We start from the raw sequence: 19,179 nt of genomic DNA, 5'->3' as shown, positions 1-19,179 counted from the left end.
CTCTATGGAGAACTCGTGCAAGGAAAGCGCCCTACAGGTAGACCACAGCTGCTATAACAAGGACATCTGCAAGAGGGATCTGAAGGCCTTAGAAGTGGACCTCAACAAGTGGGAAACCCTGGCCTCTGAGCGGCCTGCTTGGAGGCAGGCTGTGCAACATGGCCTTTCCCAGTTTGAAGAGACACTTGGCCAACAGTCTGAGGCAAAGAGGCAAAGAAGGAAGGCCCATAGCCAGGGAGACAGACCAGGGACAGACTGCACTTGCTCCCAGTGTGGAATGGATTGTCACTCCCGAATTGGCCTTTTCAGCCACATTAGATGCTGTTTCAGAACCACCTTTCAGAGCGCGATACCATAGTCTTTCGAGACTGAAGGTTGCCAACAAGAATTAAGGACTTCCGTTTTAAGTCCAGATAGGGATCCACAGGTAGCTAGCGACAACCAGAAATTCCATTACGTTGATTAACAGGGAAAGTCTCCAGTATATTGCCATGAGAGCAGTGAGTTCTTAAGAAGCAGTTGACACCAGAGGAAGGCAGAATGAGACTGTGAATTAGAGGGGAGGGGTAGCTACACCCATTACCTGCCACTCTTCTCCATAAACTCCCATAAGTAGGTACAAAAGACACACAAAGAGTCTTAGTCACACAAATTCTTTGTGGGGTAGGAAACCAAACACACTACCCAAATTACAGGGAGTCCTAAAAGGGTCCATCTTGCTGGCCTCTTTGGCTAATGTTTTAGAAGGCTGTAGGGAGTAATGAGATTGTTTACAATCAAGGACAGTAAAAAGTTTGTGATTTTGTTCATGGTTCATGGCTTTTCTCATATAATTCAAGCACTGGCTGAACCTTACTGGCTTTTAGAAACAATGATTGGATATGAGGTTCAACCAAAAATTAGTGGATCCCATGCACAGGGATTTAGAATTGCGGCCAACACTGCTGATGTATTCTGGGAAAAGTGCATATTCCCCTAATTGATTTTTTTTGGTGGAACGTGTATGCACTGCTTTTAAGGACTGAATTAGCAATAATAAAAAATCTAATAAACTTCTAATATTACAGTCACTGGAAAAAGCAAAATATAGAGAACCTTCCTCTAGTAATAAGGATTTCATATCAGTCTGTAAATCGGTACCTTGCAGAAAAAAATACATTTTGCTTGTCTTTCTGAGTTAATTTTTACCTTTTGATTCTAACTGAAGCATGCAAAGAGACTAAAAAAAGAGGTAATTTACAGAACAGCTGTGAATGGTAAGAAACAAAAGGCAGAATGAAGGCCAAAATCATCCAGTAAGCAGTATATTGTACCTGGTAATGGCATGTGATCAAGGGCTTTCTGTATGCTTTGTACATAATGAGAAATAAAGAGTGACCACTAAAAAGCATTAGCAAAACCTTAGGTGGCAATTATAACTAAATACAAATTACCCAGGACAACAGCTGATTTGATCAGAAAATGCATGTTTGTGGCCCTCTGCAATAATTGAATTCCATCTAACATTGTTTAACTTCTGTTCTAATCCTGTTAATTTTCTTAAGTCACGTTCAAATTAAGTGATTAACAATTTAGAAAGTGTTCTTAACACTTTTAATCGTATTAATAGCTGCTTAAGATTAACTGTTGTATCTCCGTTTCTTTTTAATAAAAGCATTTCTCTGAGAAATCAGTGCAAAGTGTATGAACAGGCATTCATAACTGGGAAATTGTTTCAGTTTGTGGCATGATTATAAATCATTGCTTACTTCCGCAGTTTGATCTAACACTTTACAACAAATGAGCAAGGCTCAGACTTTACAGATGGTTGGTCACTAGTTGGATAAACCTATAAGAAATCAAAGCAATATCTATTTTCTTTGCTGCTTACAAAAGATGTGTTGGGATTCTGGCATACAGCTTAACCATGATATTTCATCGTACGTATATAAAATAAGCTTTCTGAGCTTGCGCTTTCTCCATATCCCCCATCTGCATGCAGATTGCAACATTCATCTATTTGTTCTAATGTTGCCTCATTGACTTTGAGGGTTAAAATGCTCATAAAGAATAAGAGGTTGAATTTTATTTAAACAGTTTCATTCAAAGAGAGAAAATGGAAAAGAAGTCCAGTGTGTTAGTAATATCCTGCAGAAAACATTTCAAGGTGGGATGTGTGTGATTGCTGTATGCCCTACGATTTCCTGTGTATGTATTACTATTTGAATGGAGTACAGAACTAATGGTAGGAGTCAGAGGGTGGAATTCAAAAGCTCTGTTGAAAAAGGAGGGATGGAAACCAGATATAATATGACCTTTAAAGAAACTTCCATTTTTTCCTCCACTTCAGTCAGGAAAGAAAATAAATAGCAACCCCAATCCACGAGTCCTACTGAGTGTTGGACACAAGGCACAAGAAAGTAAGGTAAGGTGCCAGAGTTGGAGATGTTTGATATTCCTTGCCAAACATCTAAATGTATTGGAAAATTAACTTCAAAGTAAGTTACCAGTATGTCTCTCCTTTTGGAGAAGCAAATTAAAGAGTTGTTCGTACACATGACACAGCTGCATTTTTTCTCCATCTGGTGAGCACATATGAACATGGTCATGCAAGGATACAGCAGCTATTTCTATGACCACGGCAGCTGGAAAAAGTGCTGTCCTGATCATGGAAACAGTGGCTGGCCAGTGTGCACTGTAGCAATGAACAGCCTACTTCATGTGAAGATTACGTTACATGGTGAAAAAGTAACTGGCCAGTTTATGTGTGTGAGTTGGCTGCGCGTATACAAACTGATTAAACCACTGCTACTTCTGTTACAGTTTTCTCATCAATATGCCAGTCAAGAACATTTGGATGCTATGTATTTACAATGTCAGTTGTTCAGTGAAATTGATTTTTTTTCTTTAGGTATAGATTTTCATAATTCACTGATACTAATCAACAGCATTTTCCTTAAATTATAGTTAAACCAAAGAGATTTAAGAATTAATGTACCGTATTCCATTCTGAACACATGTACCATATAATGCTTTAATATTCTCCCATTCCATCAAGGAATCAAAGAGTTTTTGTGATTTGGCTCTGCTAATTTTGTTAAACTCCCTTTAAATAACATGATTAATTTGGTTAGGCTGAGAGATTGTAACTTGCCACTTATTTTCAAGGCTGAATTAGGAATTTGAACTTCGATTTCCCATATCCAAGCCCATATTTTAACCACTACAGTATACAGGCTTTAGAATCAACTTGGGAAAGTAACTCTAGGATGGGACATTTCACTTAATTGACTTTAAAAGCTTCCATTTGGTTTATCTAGTCATTGAATCTGTAGACTCTACATTTTTCAGAGTAGGTAAATGGAAGCTGAAAATTAACTATGTTAAACTTTTCATCTACTAATTTTAATTTTAAACTTCAACTCTATTCAGATTCGCTACAAGACCAACGAACCTGTATGGGAAGAGAACTTCACATTCTTTATTCATAATCCCAGGCGGCAGGAGCTAGAAGTAGAGGTAACATGACTCTTGTTTTTCACTCCACAGAAGCTCTTGTTATCCTGTTTACACCAGCCCTGAGATCAATGGGTTCTGTTTCTCCTTTCTCTTTTACCATATCACTGATTTTTTTATATATATATATTTTATTCATTCATTACAGATACAGGAAAGGAAATAGGTTTAACTTTGGGTAGGGTACAACACAGGTTACACATAAGGTTTGGCCCCAGATTCCAACATACATCATTCAGTTAACACAGAAAAAACACAATAATCATCATTACAAAGGTTCGCATATTTATCAATATAAAAAATTGATTTTTACGAAACACTCAATTTTATCTAACTAAATTTATCTACCCAATCATAAAAAAACTTCCAATATTTTCTTACTCTATCTAAATCTCTCTTTTATTCTTTCTGTTAAAACTTCCATTTCTGCTACTTCATAGATTTTATCTATTAAATCTTCTTTAGTTGGCACATCTATGGATTTCCATTTTTGCGCAAACAATATTTTTGCTGCTGTAACAATATGCACAATAAGGTGTTTCTTAGGTTGGTCTTTAATTTCTGATGTCACATTTAGGAGGAATATTTCTGGTTTGAATGGTAATACACAATGCAATATCTCTTGCAACACTTCATGTATCATTTTCCAATATTTCTTTGCTTTTTCGCATGTCCACCACATATGATAAAAAGTTCCTTCTAGCTCATTACATTTCCAACACTTATTTGATAACCCAGAGTACATTTTTGCTAACTTCTCTGGTGTTAAATACCATCTATAAAACATTTTATATAAGTTCTCTTTAAAAGACACTGCTTTAGTTATCTTAATATTTGTATTCCAAATTTGATTCCAATCATCCATTTATATATTATATCCAAAAAATTTTGCCCAACGCACCATTGCATCTTTAACTATCTCATCTTCCATTCTCATCTCCAGGAGAAAACTGTACATTTTTCTTATATATACTTCCCCTCATCAATCAAAAATATTTTATCAAAACTTATATCTTCTTCATATAGACCTATTTTTTGGTCTCGTAATCTTGTTTTTATTTGCATTTCATTCCACCAGTCCAGCTTTATTCCTTTCTCTTCTAACTCAGACTTACTTAAAATCTCTCCTTTATTATTCAGCAAGTCACTGTATGGTTTATTTTACCATATCACTTTGATATGAGAATGCCTGAACTAGAATAAATGGCAGTGTCTTAGGTAAACCTATGCCACTTCTGCTAAGGCTGAACCTCAAATTTGATTCAGTGGATCAAATAGTTACATTTTTGACTAGCATGTATAATGTATGTAATGGTGATCACAGTAAACTTTGTGCATTGTAGAATTGTAAAGGCAGCAAATCTGGGTCTTGCACTGCCACAAAGTGCTATTAAGGAGCTTTTGCAAGTGTGTACCAGTGGGACATGTGTTCCACCAGCTCAGGCCCTCATTACCATTGGGCCATAAGTGTGATTGGTTTCTTCTTTTACTGCTGTAGGTCAAGGATGAAGAACACCAATGCTCCTTGGGAAACTTCAAGCTTCCTTTAAGCCAGCTCTTGGCAAGTGAAGATCTAACTATGCATCAGAGATTTCATCTTAGTAATTCTGGTCCGAACAGCACTATAAGCATGAAGATTGCACTCAGGGTAAATCTATCAAAAAAAATTTGTTGTTGAACGTCGGTGCCTCTCATAACACAAGAGATCTGTTCCAGAAGCTGACCACTGCGTGAAGCTATGTCTATGAGGCAGGAAACTAGTAGGGATTGGCCTCATGTTACCCAGAATATACTGCTTGCATTGGTTAGAATAGCTGTCAGTCATGCCAGGACAAAAAATACTAAAATCAATTGCTGCTAAAGGAAGCAGAGTAATGAGCGGTATAGCTGTACGATGAAAACCTGTGGTAATGATATGCAGAATATATTGTGTGATTTTCTTTCCTTCCCTTGGTGGGAAATGCAGGCCTCCTATTATCAATGGCTTTGATTTCCAAGTGAGATGTGGAAATAGTTTGCATCAGTTGAAAGCTGATTAGTTGAAAGCTTTAAACTAAAATGTTTTCTATATGTAGTGTTGTCTGAGGCACAGCAACAACCTCAAAATATGAGCAATTGGGAACATACAATAGTCTTCCATGCACCCATAGTTCGTGTGTTTCTTTAAAATATTCCACATTTCCCCTCCCTATCAGGAGCTAACGTGTAGAAAAAATAAACCCTGTAAGCCTTTTACTGTGTATTTCTACATGTTAGTTCAGCGAGAGAGCACAGTGCCAGAAGCCCCAAGTTCAAACCCTAGCATCTCCAGTATCAGAACAGGGAAATATTTCTGCTTCAAGACCTTGGAACTCTACAGTACTTGACCATTGAAGGAAAAGCTACTGGACAAGATAGACCAATAGCCTCACTTGTTATAACTATCAAGCAACTCCCTATCTTAAGAAATCTGTCTGGATTACTGGAAACAACAGTAGGAATCTCTAACTGTGGAACCAGGATCTACATAATCTTTTGCTTAAAATAGAAAATAAATGAGTAGAAATTATTCTGCTTCCTGAGTAGAACAAGGAGTAGTTCATGCATTAAAAAATGTAGAAAGGGAAGTACACAAATCACTCGTGGAACACTGATCCCTCATATGCCCAACAGGCTTCCATGATTTTGGTCACCATACAAGTAGGTCAGGGTGGTAGCAAACACTAACCCTCAGTGGAGGCCCTTCGATTGCCTCTACCAAGCACAGCCAAACCCCACCCATTCCAATACTGCTCCAGAGCAGAAGGCAGAAGCATGGGAAAGGGGTTTGTCCTTGGCCATGCCATGGATGTCTTACTGAGCACAGCCAGTTAGCCAAGCCCAGTGCTTTCCTCTCTTGCTCCAGCTCAAGAGAAGAAAGTATGAGGAGTGGGCCATTGGCTGTACTCTATGCACTTTGCATTGTAACAGAGTCCTGATCGTGCTTGGCAAAGGTGATCAGGGTGTCTCCACTGAACACAGCCAAACAGTAGCATGTTACACTTTCTCTTTTGCTCCAGAGCAGGAGAGGGAAGTGTGGCCAATGGGGGTTTTGGTGGAGGTCAGCCAACAGTTGTGGAATGCTACTCCCCCACACATTGTGACATCGAATGGGAACCTTGTAGGTCTCACTTCTGATGCCCCAAATGGCCTACAAAGCTCACATGTCTTTTGCATCAGGTGAGGTCCACAAAGCCTATGTTTATAGGAGAAGTGTATGAATGGGAGTGGAGAAACCTGGCTCATTCATGTCCTTTCTCTGTTTCTTAGTAACATGAAATAGCTAAACCCATACAAAAGGAACTTGTGTTCAGTAACTTCAATGGAAATAGTGAGCAGTTCATAATGGTTTGATGGCAGGAATTTCAGCTATATGGAAAAGAACTATCTTTATATATTGACTCTGCGATGTTGAAAATTGACTGCATGGCAGAGGTTCTATTTGTGAACTCTTAAACTGATTGTAAATATTAAAATAGGAACTTTCATCAAGGCGAAGAGTGGGGTAGTCTTTCCTAATTCCACTACCAAACATGAAGAGGTGAGCACAGTGTACTTCATCTAACTAAGTTGCTGGATCTTGTGTTTACTGAAATTTTCTCATTTTCCCAACACACTTGAAGAGAACTGGGGGAATCACATTGAAAGATCTTTTAAGAATCACTGGTAGCAAGAATACTTGGCTCACATACCACTTCCTATAACTGCCTTGCTGCAGTTCGGTTTAACTGGAGGGGCTTCATTTATCTTGCAATCTAATCACATAAATGGGTTCTAGCTGTAATGTATGTGTTTGCAGCATTTGTATCTTAATACAGCTCTGTTTTTTGTATAGCTAAACTGTACAGGTATCTTCTGAACTGCTACCAGAAATTATCGTTAAATTCTTTGTTCTTTCATTGCTGCTAGATCCTATCCCTTGAAAAACAAGACAGGTCTCCAGACCATCAACACTCAGCCCAAGTGAAGAAGCCTTCTGTTTCCAAAGATGCAAGAAAAGGTTCTTTCAAGCCTCAGGTTCCGGTTTGTCCACCAACTGACTTGAACAAACCTGCCCCAGCTTCTGCAATAACAGACACTGAGGCAAAGACTGATGTGGTTGAAAAAAACCATCCCTCTAACCCCAGTCCTCAGTGGCCAACAGACCTTAGCAGAAGCTCATCCAGTCTCCTTGCCTCCAGCCTGAGCTACTCTCCCAGCCACCTTTCAGTGAAAGAACCTACTCCAAGTATAGCCTCTGATATATCGCTCCCCATTGCTACTCAGGAGCTGCGACAACGACTCAGACAACTTGAGAAGTACGGTCCTAAATTATTTTTTTATATTATAAATTGTAGAGTTGATACCAGAAAAATCATTGAACGCAATTCATGTCTTGTTCCATCATGCCCTATACATCAGAACACGTAGTCCAGACCTTGTGACACTGGAGTACAGGGAGGCCCCCATGTCCACAGAACCCATATCTGCAGATCCACTTATCCGAGGATTGGCTCTGTGAGGTCCCCTCACTTGAGCCCCACCAACACTTTCCTCTGGAGGGTGGGGGTGTTCCCTGGTACCTATGGTTTCAGTTAACTGAGGATTTCGGGAACTGAACCCTCGTGGTTACCAGGGCATGCCTGTACTATAGAAACAGGGTGCCTGGGGATCACTAGCCAAATATGGCAGATTCTCAGCGCAGTCCTATCTTGCACTGGAAACAGGCAGGCCAGCAAGGCTGCACTGTATCCAGTGCAAGTTTGGGGCCAAAAGCAGTGCAGCCCAAAGCAAGGGGAAGCTTTTCCCTTACCCTGTGCCGTACTGCAGTGGCCCCAATGGGTCTACTTTGATCTGTGCCACCTGATGAGGTGGCGCAGAGCAGTAGAGGCCACTGTGCGCTGCTCGGGAACGAGGGCTAGGATCTGGCATAACTGCTGGGTCTTGGCCCCGCCTCCTGCTCCCTGCTTGCCCACCCCTGGAAATGCTCACCTCATGCTGTCTCCCTGCCCCCAAAACATCTCCCTCACACCTCCTCCCTGCCCTCTCCACGTTCCCACTGTGTTGGCTGACGCATAAGTACCTTTCAGCACTTTTGCAACACTTTCGGGCAGCAAAAGGGACTTGCGTTGGCCCAAGTGTGGGCTAGGATAACGCCCTAAAATTCCTTTCTATTTCAGCTGTGGAAGACCTTTCAGTTCTATGAATCAAAACCTATCCAGAGTTTTTCTTTCTCTGAAAGAAACGTTACTTTTTTTGAAACAGACAAATGATAGTGTCTGCATAGCATACTCTTGTGAAGTACTTGAAATTAAACTCAAACTTGGGTCTGAAAATCTGACTTTTTTTACCCTTATTCCTGTAGAAAACACGTGTGCTGCAAATGGTCTGCAGGTGTGCCATGGGAGTTTGAGTGAGGATCATTTAGTAGTAGGGCCATTGGGAGATGTGAGCCTCCCACTGGCAGCCCAGTGTGCCTTGTAATGGTGTACCTTGACAATTTTAGCACCTTCTCAGTGTGCTAAATGTGTGCTAAACTTCAGTGAGAGAGGTTGAAAATAACTTAAAAGCAATTCAGATTATGCAGTTGGATGATAGCTAGTGATCTTGAGCTACAAATAGCAATGAACCAATTTTGCCATTGCACAGATGCATTGGTAGTAAAGTAGTAAAACTGAATGTTCCTTCTTCAAATGTTTCTGTAATGTAATGTTTTAGTTTCAGAGATATAACAATCACATAAAAGGCTGACATTTTTAGAATTACATTTCTCTTTGTAGGCATGCTTTAGAATATATAATGTGTCCTCATCTGCACACTCAGCATCCATAGATTTTAAAATCTGCTGATGCCGCGCCTGTGGCAGGAGGGCCTTAGAGGACCTCCCAGATGTGACCAGAAGTGGTTTCTGATCACATCTGTGAAATGTTCTGAGGCACAGGGGGGCCACGCGCCCTGAAAGCCTTCTGGACATGACTGGAAGGCACTTCCGATTCGCCGTGCAAACTGGAAGTGCGTCCCAGTTGCATCCGGAGGTGTTCTGAGGCTAGGAGGCTATGCTTCACCTCTGGAGGACTGGACACAGCCCCTAGGTATAACCCCTGCTAATTGGGTCAGAGGCACTTTTTCAAGTGGGTGCTCCTCTTTTTAGCAGGGGGAGAGTAACTGGCCAACCTCACCCTAGCAGTGTCTTTTCTAGTGGCTGTCTGCTGGTGTTCTTTTTGCATCTTTTTAGATTGTGAGCCCTTTTGGGACAGGGAGCCATTTAGTTATTTGATTTTTCTCTGTAAACCGCTTTGTGAACTTTTAGTTGAAAAGCGGTATATAAATACTGTTAATAATAATAATAATAATAATAGGTAAGCAGTTGCAGCACTGTGCAGGCTCCTGCCAGTGGCTTTCTTTATCAGCAGAATTTGGTATCTGTGAGAATTCCTGGATCAGGTCCCCCGCAGATACTGAGGACCCACTGTACTCTTTTTCAGTAGGTCTTTGAATGGAATGTGAGGTCTGCATGAAGAGCTTATCTATCTTGTTTACTTCAAAATTCATAAAAGCATAAAGCCAATATATACAAGTACTTCTCCATTCACTTGTGGGCAGAACAAAATGTATAACTTACCTTTGCAGCTTTTTTAGACATGATATATTAATTGCTCAAAATTGCTACTTCTGGGCCAGTTCACAACTGTTGACATCTACATATGACAATAGTTGCTTTTATGTGCATATCTGCATGATCACTTTATTAATCTCCACAGTGTTTAAGTAGGACAAAAAAATGGGTTAAAATCATGCTTTAATATGACTTCTGAGGTTGTGGAAGTTAATATACTTGCAGTAGTAATTACTGCTGAAGAATAGGCCCCCATATCTGCCTATCCATTCCAAACCCCCCCCCCCGTCGCTACATGAAACTGCGAATATGGATAAACACTTGCCCCCCCCTCATCTCCACCTCCACTTCCCTCATCTCCAGAGGGCCCTCTGAGCCCAGTAGAGGCTGTGAACATCTGGGGCTCCCCTTGGTCTTCTAGACATTAAAAACATCACTTCAGTTTCTGTGAAACCGGAAATTGCACTTTTTAACTGCTGGGCTCAGTCTGAGCCCGGCAGAGGCCACAGACAGATGTCCTCAGCTTCTGCTAGGATCAGAGGAGGTGCATGCCGGGGGGGGGGCGCAAGCGAGAGAGCCATGTGAAATGTATATATAGAGGATCTGTGAATATGGGGGGGGGACCCTTGTATAACATTCTAGAAAAACAAAAAGTTGTCTGCATATGAAATGTTCTCCCCCTGCCTGCTGGAAATGAAATATTGACTGGTAGTATTGTGGTTGTTTTCACAGTGGCACAACATTAGGACAGTCCCCACTGGGACAGATTCAATTAACCATTCGTCACAGCTCACAAAGAAATAAACTTATGGTGGTGGTACATACATGTAGGTGAGTAGAACATTGTATTTTACAAGAAGACTCTTGACCCCCAGATGTCTGTGTTTTCACCAATAAGGATGTTATCTAAGCAATTCTGCTCTCTTTAGACTACAAACTTCATTACAGTGCTGGACAGAGTGACATGTAACTGTTTCATTGAGTTTGCTATTATTGCAGCATTTCGCTATCCTGAATAGAGGGATGCCCGTTTTTCACACTATCAGTCTTTACATAGAGCTGTGTTGTGGAGATAGTTTGCTCATAATTTGTCATTGGCATGAATATGCATGTTTACTGGGCATTGAGTTGGATGGGCTCCCTTAGCTGGCTAGGGAGAGGCGACTGAGAAGGGACCATATCTCACTGGGTGTGCACATGTTTTAAATGCATTACATTTCAGCCCCCTCTGCACAGCTACCTGCAGGGGCTCCGGTAACAGAGCCAGTAAAGATCCCTGCCTGAGATTCTAGTCACTCGGTTGGTGGAACTAGATAGGGTAGACCATTAATCTCAGTCCAGTTTATTATGCGTCTTCCTGAATTTTGCCTTTACTTTAAAACATGAGCTTGTGCTGTCCAAAGAATGCTAGGTGTGAGGCTCACCATGCTGGTCCATTTGTTACTGAACCTAAAGATACCTTAGTGTTTGGCCATGATGATCAGACAGTGATACAGTGTTCATTGTCACTCATGAGTCAGAAGACTAGTCCTTTGCTAAAATGTGGATTAAATCAGCAGGGAAGAAGAAACCTTCCTTTAATTAACATTACTACTGAGCTGTAAGGTACGTTTCTAGGTTCATGGGACAGAGAGGGAAGCACTAGTGAGACCTAGTGAGACCTGGGACAAGAAATATGGAGACATTAGTTCATATGTTTTCTGGCTTTATCCCCTGGATTTTACAGAATAATTACTTTTGGGGGTTCCACATTGCAAATGAGGGCTAAGAATAAAGAGCCTCACTCCTTTGGAGCAGAAGGCATATGGCTTGTTGACAACCCTCTGTAAGGATCTTGCTGGTGCTGTCCTGGCCTCCACTCCTCCAGTTGGCTCAGTTTGAAACGCAGCTGTGGCTTAAATGCCATCCATCTACCATTCTTGATCTGAGAGGCAGGGGAGCAAGGTGCAGCAGAGAAGGCAACTTGAAGTTAAGAGATTCAGGAAATAGCCGACCTGACAGGTTGAACATAAAAAGGTGTATTGTTTTATTTGTGTTTTGATCTAGTCATCTCATGTTCTTTGTTCCACAGGAATCTAATCGCCTTTTCAGAAGAAGGATCTGACCCCTATGTCCGAATGTATTTGTTACCTGACAAGAGGAGATCTGGAAGAAGAAAAACGAGTGTTGCAAAAAAGAATTTAAATCCAGTGTTTGATCAAGCGTATGTGGCAATCTCCATTTTGCTTGTTTTACAACGAGTGGACTGAATCATTAACCTTTCATGTACTGAAGTAGAAGGAAAAACTTTAAAGACTGAATCACTTCCACAAATTATTTTTGTACTTTGTTTTCTGTCATCTATTAAAGGCCTTGATTTTTTTGTTAAATTGATAGAAAAGTTTTAAGAATTGAGATTTTTCATTATTACTATAGAGAAAACAAAGATACAGTGTTATATGTTAAGTATTACATGTCAGTGTCCTGTAGTTTGTTCTTACTAATACGACTTTTTAAGATACAGGTTGTGTCTGTTGTCTCATGTGCTCCCTGTGGCATTTGGGCCACTGAGATACAGGAAGCTGGACTAGATGGGCCTTTGGCATGATCCAGCGGGGCTCTTCTTATGTTCTTAAATCCAGATTGGGACCATAGCACAGAGAGAGGGAGGTTAACCATTTCCCTCTGCCATTTTCCTAATGAACCCACATTCCTACCTCTTGAAGCTGTCCTACACACCTGGAAGAAATAGGCTTTTGAATTATGGGTCTTTGCACTAATGCAGGCAGAACAAATGGGTCTGGAGCTAAAAATTAAACAGTAGGCAAAATAGTTCACCCATAATCAAGTTAGGTTACTGTAGTGTAAACAGATGCAAACTTTTGAGTTTTATAGAATTCTTCAGGTGAAATTGAAAGGTAGAAAATTAGCAAGTAACTTAAAGTTGCTCTGCAAATAATGGGCTATTTTCAAAGTCAAAAACATGCTTAGACCAGTGTTTCACAAACGGTTACTGTTACTTTTTGGTAGGTCACAGCCCTGCGCCTAGGAACCTGCAACCTAAAATAGAACAAAAACTGCTTCAGTGGCTGCTTCTGATCCAAAAATTGGATCGCATCCCACCAAGAGGTTGCAACAGTTTGAGAAATGTGGTGCACCACAGCGCACCGCAGCTACTAGAGCAGGTTGCACACTGGCATGACCCAGAAACAACTTCCAGGTTGCATGACATTTTAGATTTCAGCTCCCTGGCCTCTGCAGGTCCCGGATCCTCTGGACAATGCACTGCATCACTGTGAAGTTATTAGAACCTTTGTCTTAGTCTTTGCGGAGAGCAGCTTTCAAATTTCTTGATAAATATTTGGCTTCATTGGCATTGGGGACAGTTTCCTTAAATCCTTCGTGTTTCTTGGTCTCCACATTGTCTGATACAATCTAAAGGTGGTGAATATCCATTTCTGTGCATGCCTTTGCAAGTTTCTATGAAAATCTTAATATGAAGACAAAGATCAGAAAACAGTTTTTGCCAAGAAGCAAAAAGCAGAGATTGTATATGAATATTTATTTTACTGTGCAAGCATCTGAAGTCTCAATGGCTGCCTGTAAATACTCATGAATTTTTTTATGCAGTCCTGTGATCTAGAAATAATCTCTGATTTTTTTTTTAAATTTAAGATTTTAAAGCTTCTGGATATCACATCCTGAATGTCATATGCTACCTCCTGCAGTTTTTTAAAAGTCTTTGAAAATATTCTTTTCTAAATGACTTTTCCCGCTTCTCAGTTTTGATTTCAGTGTTTCATTACCTGAAGTGCAGAGGAGAACCTTAGATGTAGCAGTAAAGAACAGTGGTGGTTTCTTGTCCAAAGATAAAGGGCTGCTTGGTAAGGTAAGTTGTAAAATTGCGACTTAATACCTTAGTACACAGATTCGGTCAAGACATGTTAATGTACATCGAACTTTTCCAATCTGACTCTGTGCCTATCAGCTTCAGGGCAAGCTTAATTCCTTTCTGTTGCTCTATAACAGGGGTGTGCAAAGTTTTTGGCAGGAGGGCCGCATCATCTCTCAGACACTGTGTCGGGGGCCAGGGAAAAAGAAATTAATTTACATTTAAAATTTGAATAAATTTACATAAGTTTACATAAACGAATATATTAAAGATGAACTTATATGAATGAATGAAGGTCTTGCAATAGCTCAAGGTCTATAAAAGGCCTTATGCAAAGCAAGGCTGGCCTTTCCTTTGCTGCCACTACTGCATCACAGACATGAAACAGCAAGCAGTGGAGGGAGCCCTTGCCCACAGCTCACGCAAGAGGTCAAACAGTCACCCTCACACTGAGAGCAGTTGCGTTGGGCCAGTGCAGGCTCCAGCAATTCTCTAAAGGGCCAGAGGCTCGTTGGAGACTGGGGACTCCCAGCGGGCTGCATTGAGAGGCCTCGAGGGCCACAAGTGGCCCCAGGGCCGGGGTTTGGGCACCCCTGCTCTATAATGTAGGTGTCATCCCATTTAAAAATTACTCTGCACAGCTCAGACTTGAAATTACATATTGCTTCTTTGGCTATTCACTTTGAATTATGTCCTATCATAAATTATTTGGCATTAGGCGCAAGGGGAATAGAGAGGCAACCAAATTTGCAGAGATTAACTGAGCAACAGAATGGCAAATGACATACTACATAATCTTAATATGTTTAAAGAAATGAAAGGAGTTCATTAAAGCTATCCATAACTCAGCAGCTATGGTCTTTTATTGTATCATGTCACCCATTACCAGCAGTCCCTATGCTGTAAGGTGGGCCTGCAGACTGGTGCCAGTACATGAGCTATCAGCTGCAGGGCCACAGTGTAGCTTCTGTTGCATCCAGCTTTGCAGCATCTCTTGAGGCTTGCCACAGGACTTGGATGTGTGTCGGGCCTCGCAGGAGGTTACTAATCAACAGGAAACGGGGATGGCACAAGAGGTAAGAGATGATATGCCACATGTGGAGAGAGCACTCACGAACTTGTGCCGGTCCATGGCACATGGGAGGGGATTGCTGGTTTGCCACAGCAGATACTTTGAGGACCACTACTGTAAGGCAAACTTTTGAATCCTCCGTATGCAAGAACATCTAATGGACTATGAAAGTGCATTCTTGGAAACTGAAGGAAGAGTATATTGGGACTCCGGAACCAAGACTTGACAATGAGAGTGCCATCTTTGTTCCATTCATTTAAACAGAGTCTTTAATCAAGTACTGTAGGTACAATTGTACATTGGCTCAGATTATAGCAGAGGGCTTGCATGCATACTGTATGACTGAACATTAACCCCAAAAGACTGAGCCATTCTTTAAAGTTTCAAGTGGGACATAAGTGACAGTATTGTCTCTTCCAGTTATGCAAATTTAAGCATATTTATGAATTTATACCTTGACCCACAAATGAACAGCATGTCCAGATTTTTCTTACCTTACTTAACCTCTCTTTCTCTTGCCCAGGTATTAATACCACTTGCTTCTGAAGAACTTGCCAAGAGTTGTACCCAATGGTAAGTGTTAATCATAGTGACTCTCTCTTAACTATTTTTGACATCTTCAGTAAGTCTACTTTGCTTACTTCTCTTTTGCTCATCCTGTAGGTATGACTTGACAGAAGATGGTACAAGGCCGCACATTGCACCTTAGGATGCCAGAAGCTCCTGCTCACATTCTTTTTGCCAACCCTTATATATTTTATCAGCATTGTGCACACAGATGTATCAATATTTTTTATAACTTTTAGTTATGAGACCTGCCACCACTCCCCAACAGTTTTGTAACATCTGGACGTATTATGTAGGCTTGCGTCAGTTCAGTTGTTAAATCTTTTTTCATTTTGTTACAGCTATTTTAATGTGCAATAGAGGTTGTATAGTAACTTGTTTGTTTCAGTGAAACCTTTTATGGCGTTTGTACCCTTGAACAAAAGTGAGAAGAAAATGTCTATCTGTTTTTCTTACCTTGTTTTGTATCTCACCAAGGTGTCTGCCATGTAAATAGATACTGCTTTTTATCACTTTTCCTCAACAATTTGAAGGCAGAAGAAAATTTCAAAACAAATACTAGATACTTTCTTCTAAATGCATGCAAAAATCTTAAGTCACAGTTTCTGGGAAGGATCTTTGCAGCAAAATGGTCTTAAACTACTAATTATGAATTTATGGATGTCTTTTTTTAAAAATCTCAGAGAAATTAATGAAATGGATAGCCCATATATTTGTGGCCTTAAAGGCTTGCAAAAGGGGAGAGTAAAATTATTAATTTTGTAATATTTATATAGAAACATATTCTTGGAATTTCATTCAGATTTTTCATATTCATAAATTCATTCAGATAATATTATAAAGAGTGAGTTGGAAAGTATATATACTGTATAAAAATACTGTATATAAAAAAATAAGATTATCAAGGTCTTGAAATCACATTATATGCACCTGGGGGTCTCCTAGGATGCAAAAAAGAAGACTTCAGTAGTACAAAGTAATGTAATGCACTTTTACAGTCATTGGTCTTTCTTAGAATTTATTTGCCCCATCTATAATACCAGAAATTTACCTATGCAAAACTAAGATTAGAATAGTATTTGTCTGTGTTACAAATTAAGGTGTGATAGTCACCTTGATGATCTAAGAATTGTGGTGGTATCCTATTGAACACTACAGACATGAAAACTGTTTACAGCTGTGTTCTAGTATAGTCTATTATAACTTTCATTAAAGTGTCATCAGGCCTATTAAGTTGGAACTCAAGTCTTAGAAGTTTCAAAAATCTAGATATGTGATGGACTTTCAATTGCTTTAGTACTGTCATACCAGTGCTCAACACTGTGGAGCTCAACCAGTGCTCAACCAGTGGAGAATTTATCACTGTTTTGAATCTGGTCCATATGTAATAGTCACATTCCATCTAAATGCCACGTGTTCCGCTGCAAGGACCAGCACTACAATAATCCATGCAACACATGCCAGGCGTAAGCAATTGGTCAAGGGAGTTGGGGTCAATACAGTGTGTTTCACAAGCTAATTCGGATTTAAATCCAGAATGCATTGCTTCTGGAAGTTAAGACAGTAAAGGAGCCATTTTAAATCAAATGCATGTCCTACCCATGTAGTTTTTCCATTCAATTTTTACAGACCTGGGAAATGTAGGAGCATTTTGTGAAATGAACTGATATTTGGATATATTTTGCTTCATTCGCTGTTACTTTCAAAGCAAAATCATTGGGGCATTGGTTATTTCTCCCCCCAAAACCTTTTTCAGGTGGTTTCAACAAAAAAAGTACATCTTTTTGAACCCAAGAGAGTTGCTCTGAAGACAGGAGCCTTGATTATCCTGGGTAAATATGCAATTACTTAAAAAAAGCACTTACTGTAGCTGAGTCTTAGGCTCACTTCAGGCTAAAAGGTAACCTTAAACTTCTAGGATACTAGCTTTATAATTAAACTTGCTTAACCTTAATTCTAGCTTAGATAATTGGTATAGTCTAGCAGGATCTTCACCTGCACGAGCACCATTCAATTAAGCTTGCACAGAAGATATTCCCATTGTGCCCTGTAGCAGCACCAAGTATACCAAAGTGCCTGTCACAGTTGTAGGAGACTGTTCGTACCAAGTTGATTCATGTTCATCTGTTCTGTACTTCAACATGATGTATCTATCCATATCTTGGTGACACCCTTTATGGCAGTACTGGCGTATTTTATTTTACATAAGATTTCACTGGACAAAGATCACCTGGGATTTTGGTTTGTACATAGGATTGCAGACCTGAACTCTATCATAGGTAAACAGGGTCTCCTGCTCCTTAAATTGCATGCACACTCACCCACCTTCCTTTTTTCCATGTATGAGCGTCTTCAGGGGATTATATTAAGAGTGGAAATGAAACAGCAAAAGGAGCCAAGCAATTGGTTGTATTCTAAGGTTTCCTTCCACCTGCAGAAAAGTTCTTGCACCCAGTTATGATGAGCCTTTGTGTAAAAAGAGGAAAATGTGTATAGAAGGTACTATTAAGGAAAACTTAGTCCACCTAGACTACTAATTTTTTGGCCAAACCTAACATCAATTAGGGAAAGCATTGTACAGGCATGATTCCTGAATAATTTGTCTCACTAGCTAGAGAGCAGGGAAGGAGGGTGCCATCATGCCAGTGTGTGTGCAAGGAACAGCATAAGAGAACAAATGAATTCCTCTTTGGGGTCAGGTAGAAATTGGCAGGAGCCTCAAAAGTGCTTTAGATAAGTTCCCTGAATGTCATGAAGTTCAGACACCTACTGTAGTAGAAATGGGTTAGAAGTTCTGGAGGCCGCTAGCAAGCAAATCATGGGCAACACTTTCAGTTCATTTTTAATATGTGGTCATCTTCCCCCCCCCCCCCGAGTCAGGAGTTTCAGTGTCCTTTCCAACATATGCAGGTATCCTGTGTGAGGAATTAACATGCAAAGAGGGGTTTCCATGTCGAATGATGGGTGCAAGAAATGATTGAAAGATGAAAAATCCTCTGAGTGAGTCCCAAATTTAGAGCTCTCTTGAAAGTGTGGATCTGAATCTGGAAAATGCTTTTTCTTTCTTTGAAAGTTAGAAGCTGCATACATGAATCTGTTCAGCCCTCATTTGGTAACAGTGCAGAGGAGAATGAGAAAGCATGAGGGTTCCATTAACAAATCAAAGACTGAATGTCATCAGACTAGCTTTCCGTGTTCTTTATTTTTTTAATCCTGTGCCTTAAAAAAGGAAAGCTTAAAGTTGTATGCGTTTAAACCCAAACTTTGTTCTCTGTATTTACCAGTCTTTCTGTTTTGTGCTATTGAAACTGTCCAGTGCAGTGTTTTGCTGGTGAGAAAAGCAGCACTTAGCATTTGGAGCTACTGTCAATAAAGCACCAGATCATTGTGTTACCTGGGTTTGGAATGAAAGATTCCTTTTGATTTGAACTTTCTTTATTGGGCCAGCCTGCAGCGACTGGCAAAGGGAAAACAAAGAGTGATCAGTTTCGTACAGATTGCCTTTTTGCTCATGTAATTCTGCAATTGCATGTATTTATTCAATAAATGATTCATATGGAA

The 19,179-nt window shown here is 40.2% G+C and overlaps 1 protein-coding gene across 4 annotated transcripts in view; it reads left to right on the top strand.

Annotated features, from left to right (window-relative positions):
- The window catches only part of ESYT2 (extended synaptotagmin 2), an 81,174-nt gene extending 61,995 nt beyond the window's left edge, over positions 1-19,179 (top strand). For all 4 annotated transcript variants that reach the window (XM_066628050.1, XM_066628049.1, XM_066628048.1 and 1 more), the window contains 9 exons: positions 2,330-2,404; positions 3,412-3,498; positions 4,994-5,143; positions 7,423-7,811; positions 10,841-10,939; positions 12,180-12,311; positions 13,871-13,976; positions 15,575-15,624; positions 15,715-19,179. In XM_066628050.1, the coding sequence (XP_066484147.1) occupies positions 2,330-2,404; positions 3,412-3,498; positions 4,994-5,143; positions 7,423-7,811; positions 10,841-10,939; positions 12,180-12,311; positions 13,871-13,976; positions 15,575-15,624; positions 15,715-15,760 (1,134 nt within the window). In that variant the 3' untranslated portion in view covers positions 15,761-19,179. The remainder of the gene's footprint in view (positions 1-2,329; positions 2,405-3,411; positions 3,499-4,993; positions 5,144-7,422; positions 7,812-10,840; positions 10,940-12,179; positions 12,312-13,870; positions 13,977-15,574; positions 15,625-15,714) is intronic.

This window comes from Tiliqua scincoides, chromosome 5 (genome assembly GCF_035046505.1).
Source record: "Tiliqua scincoides isolate rTilSci1 chromosome 5, rTilSci1.hap2, whole genome shotgun sequence".
In the NCBI taxonomy this organism is placed as follows: Eukaryota; Metazoa; Chordata; class Lepidosauria; order Squamata; family Scincidae; genus Tiliqua; species Tiliqua scincoides.
The sequence above is the reverse complement of the archived record's forward strand: the minus strand, read 5'-3'. Positions and strand labels throughout refer to the sequence as shown.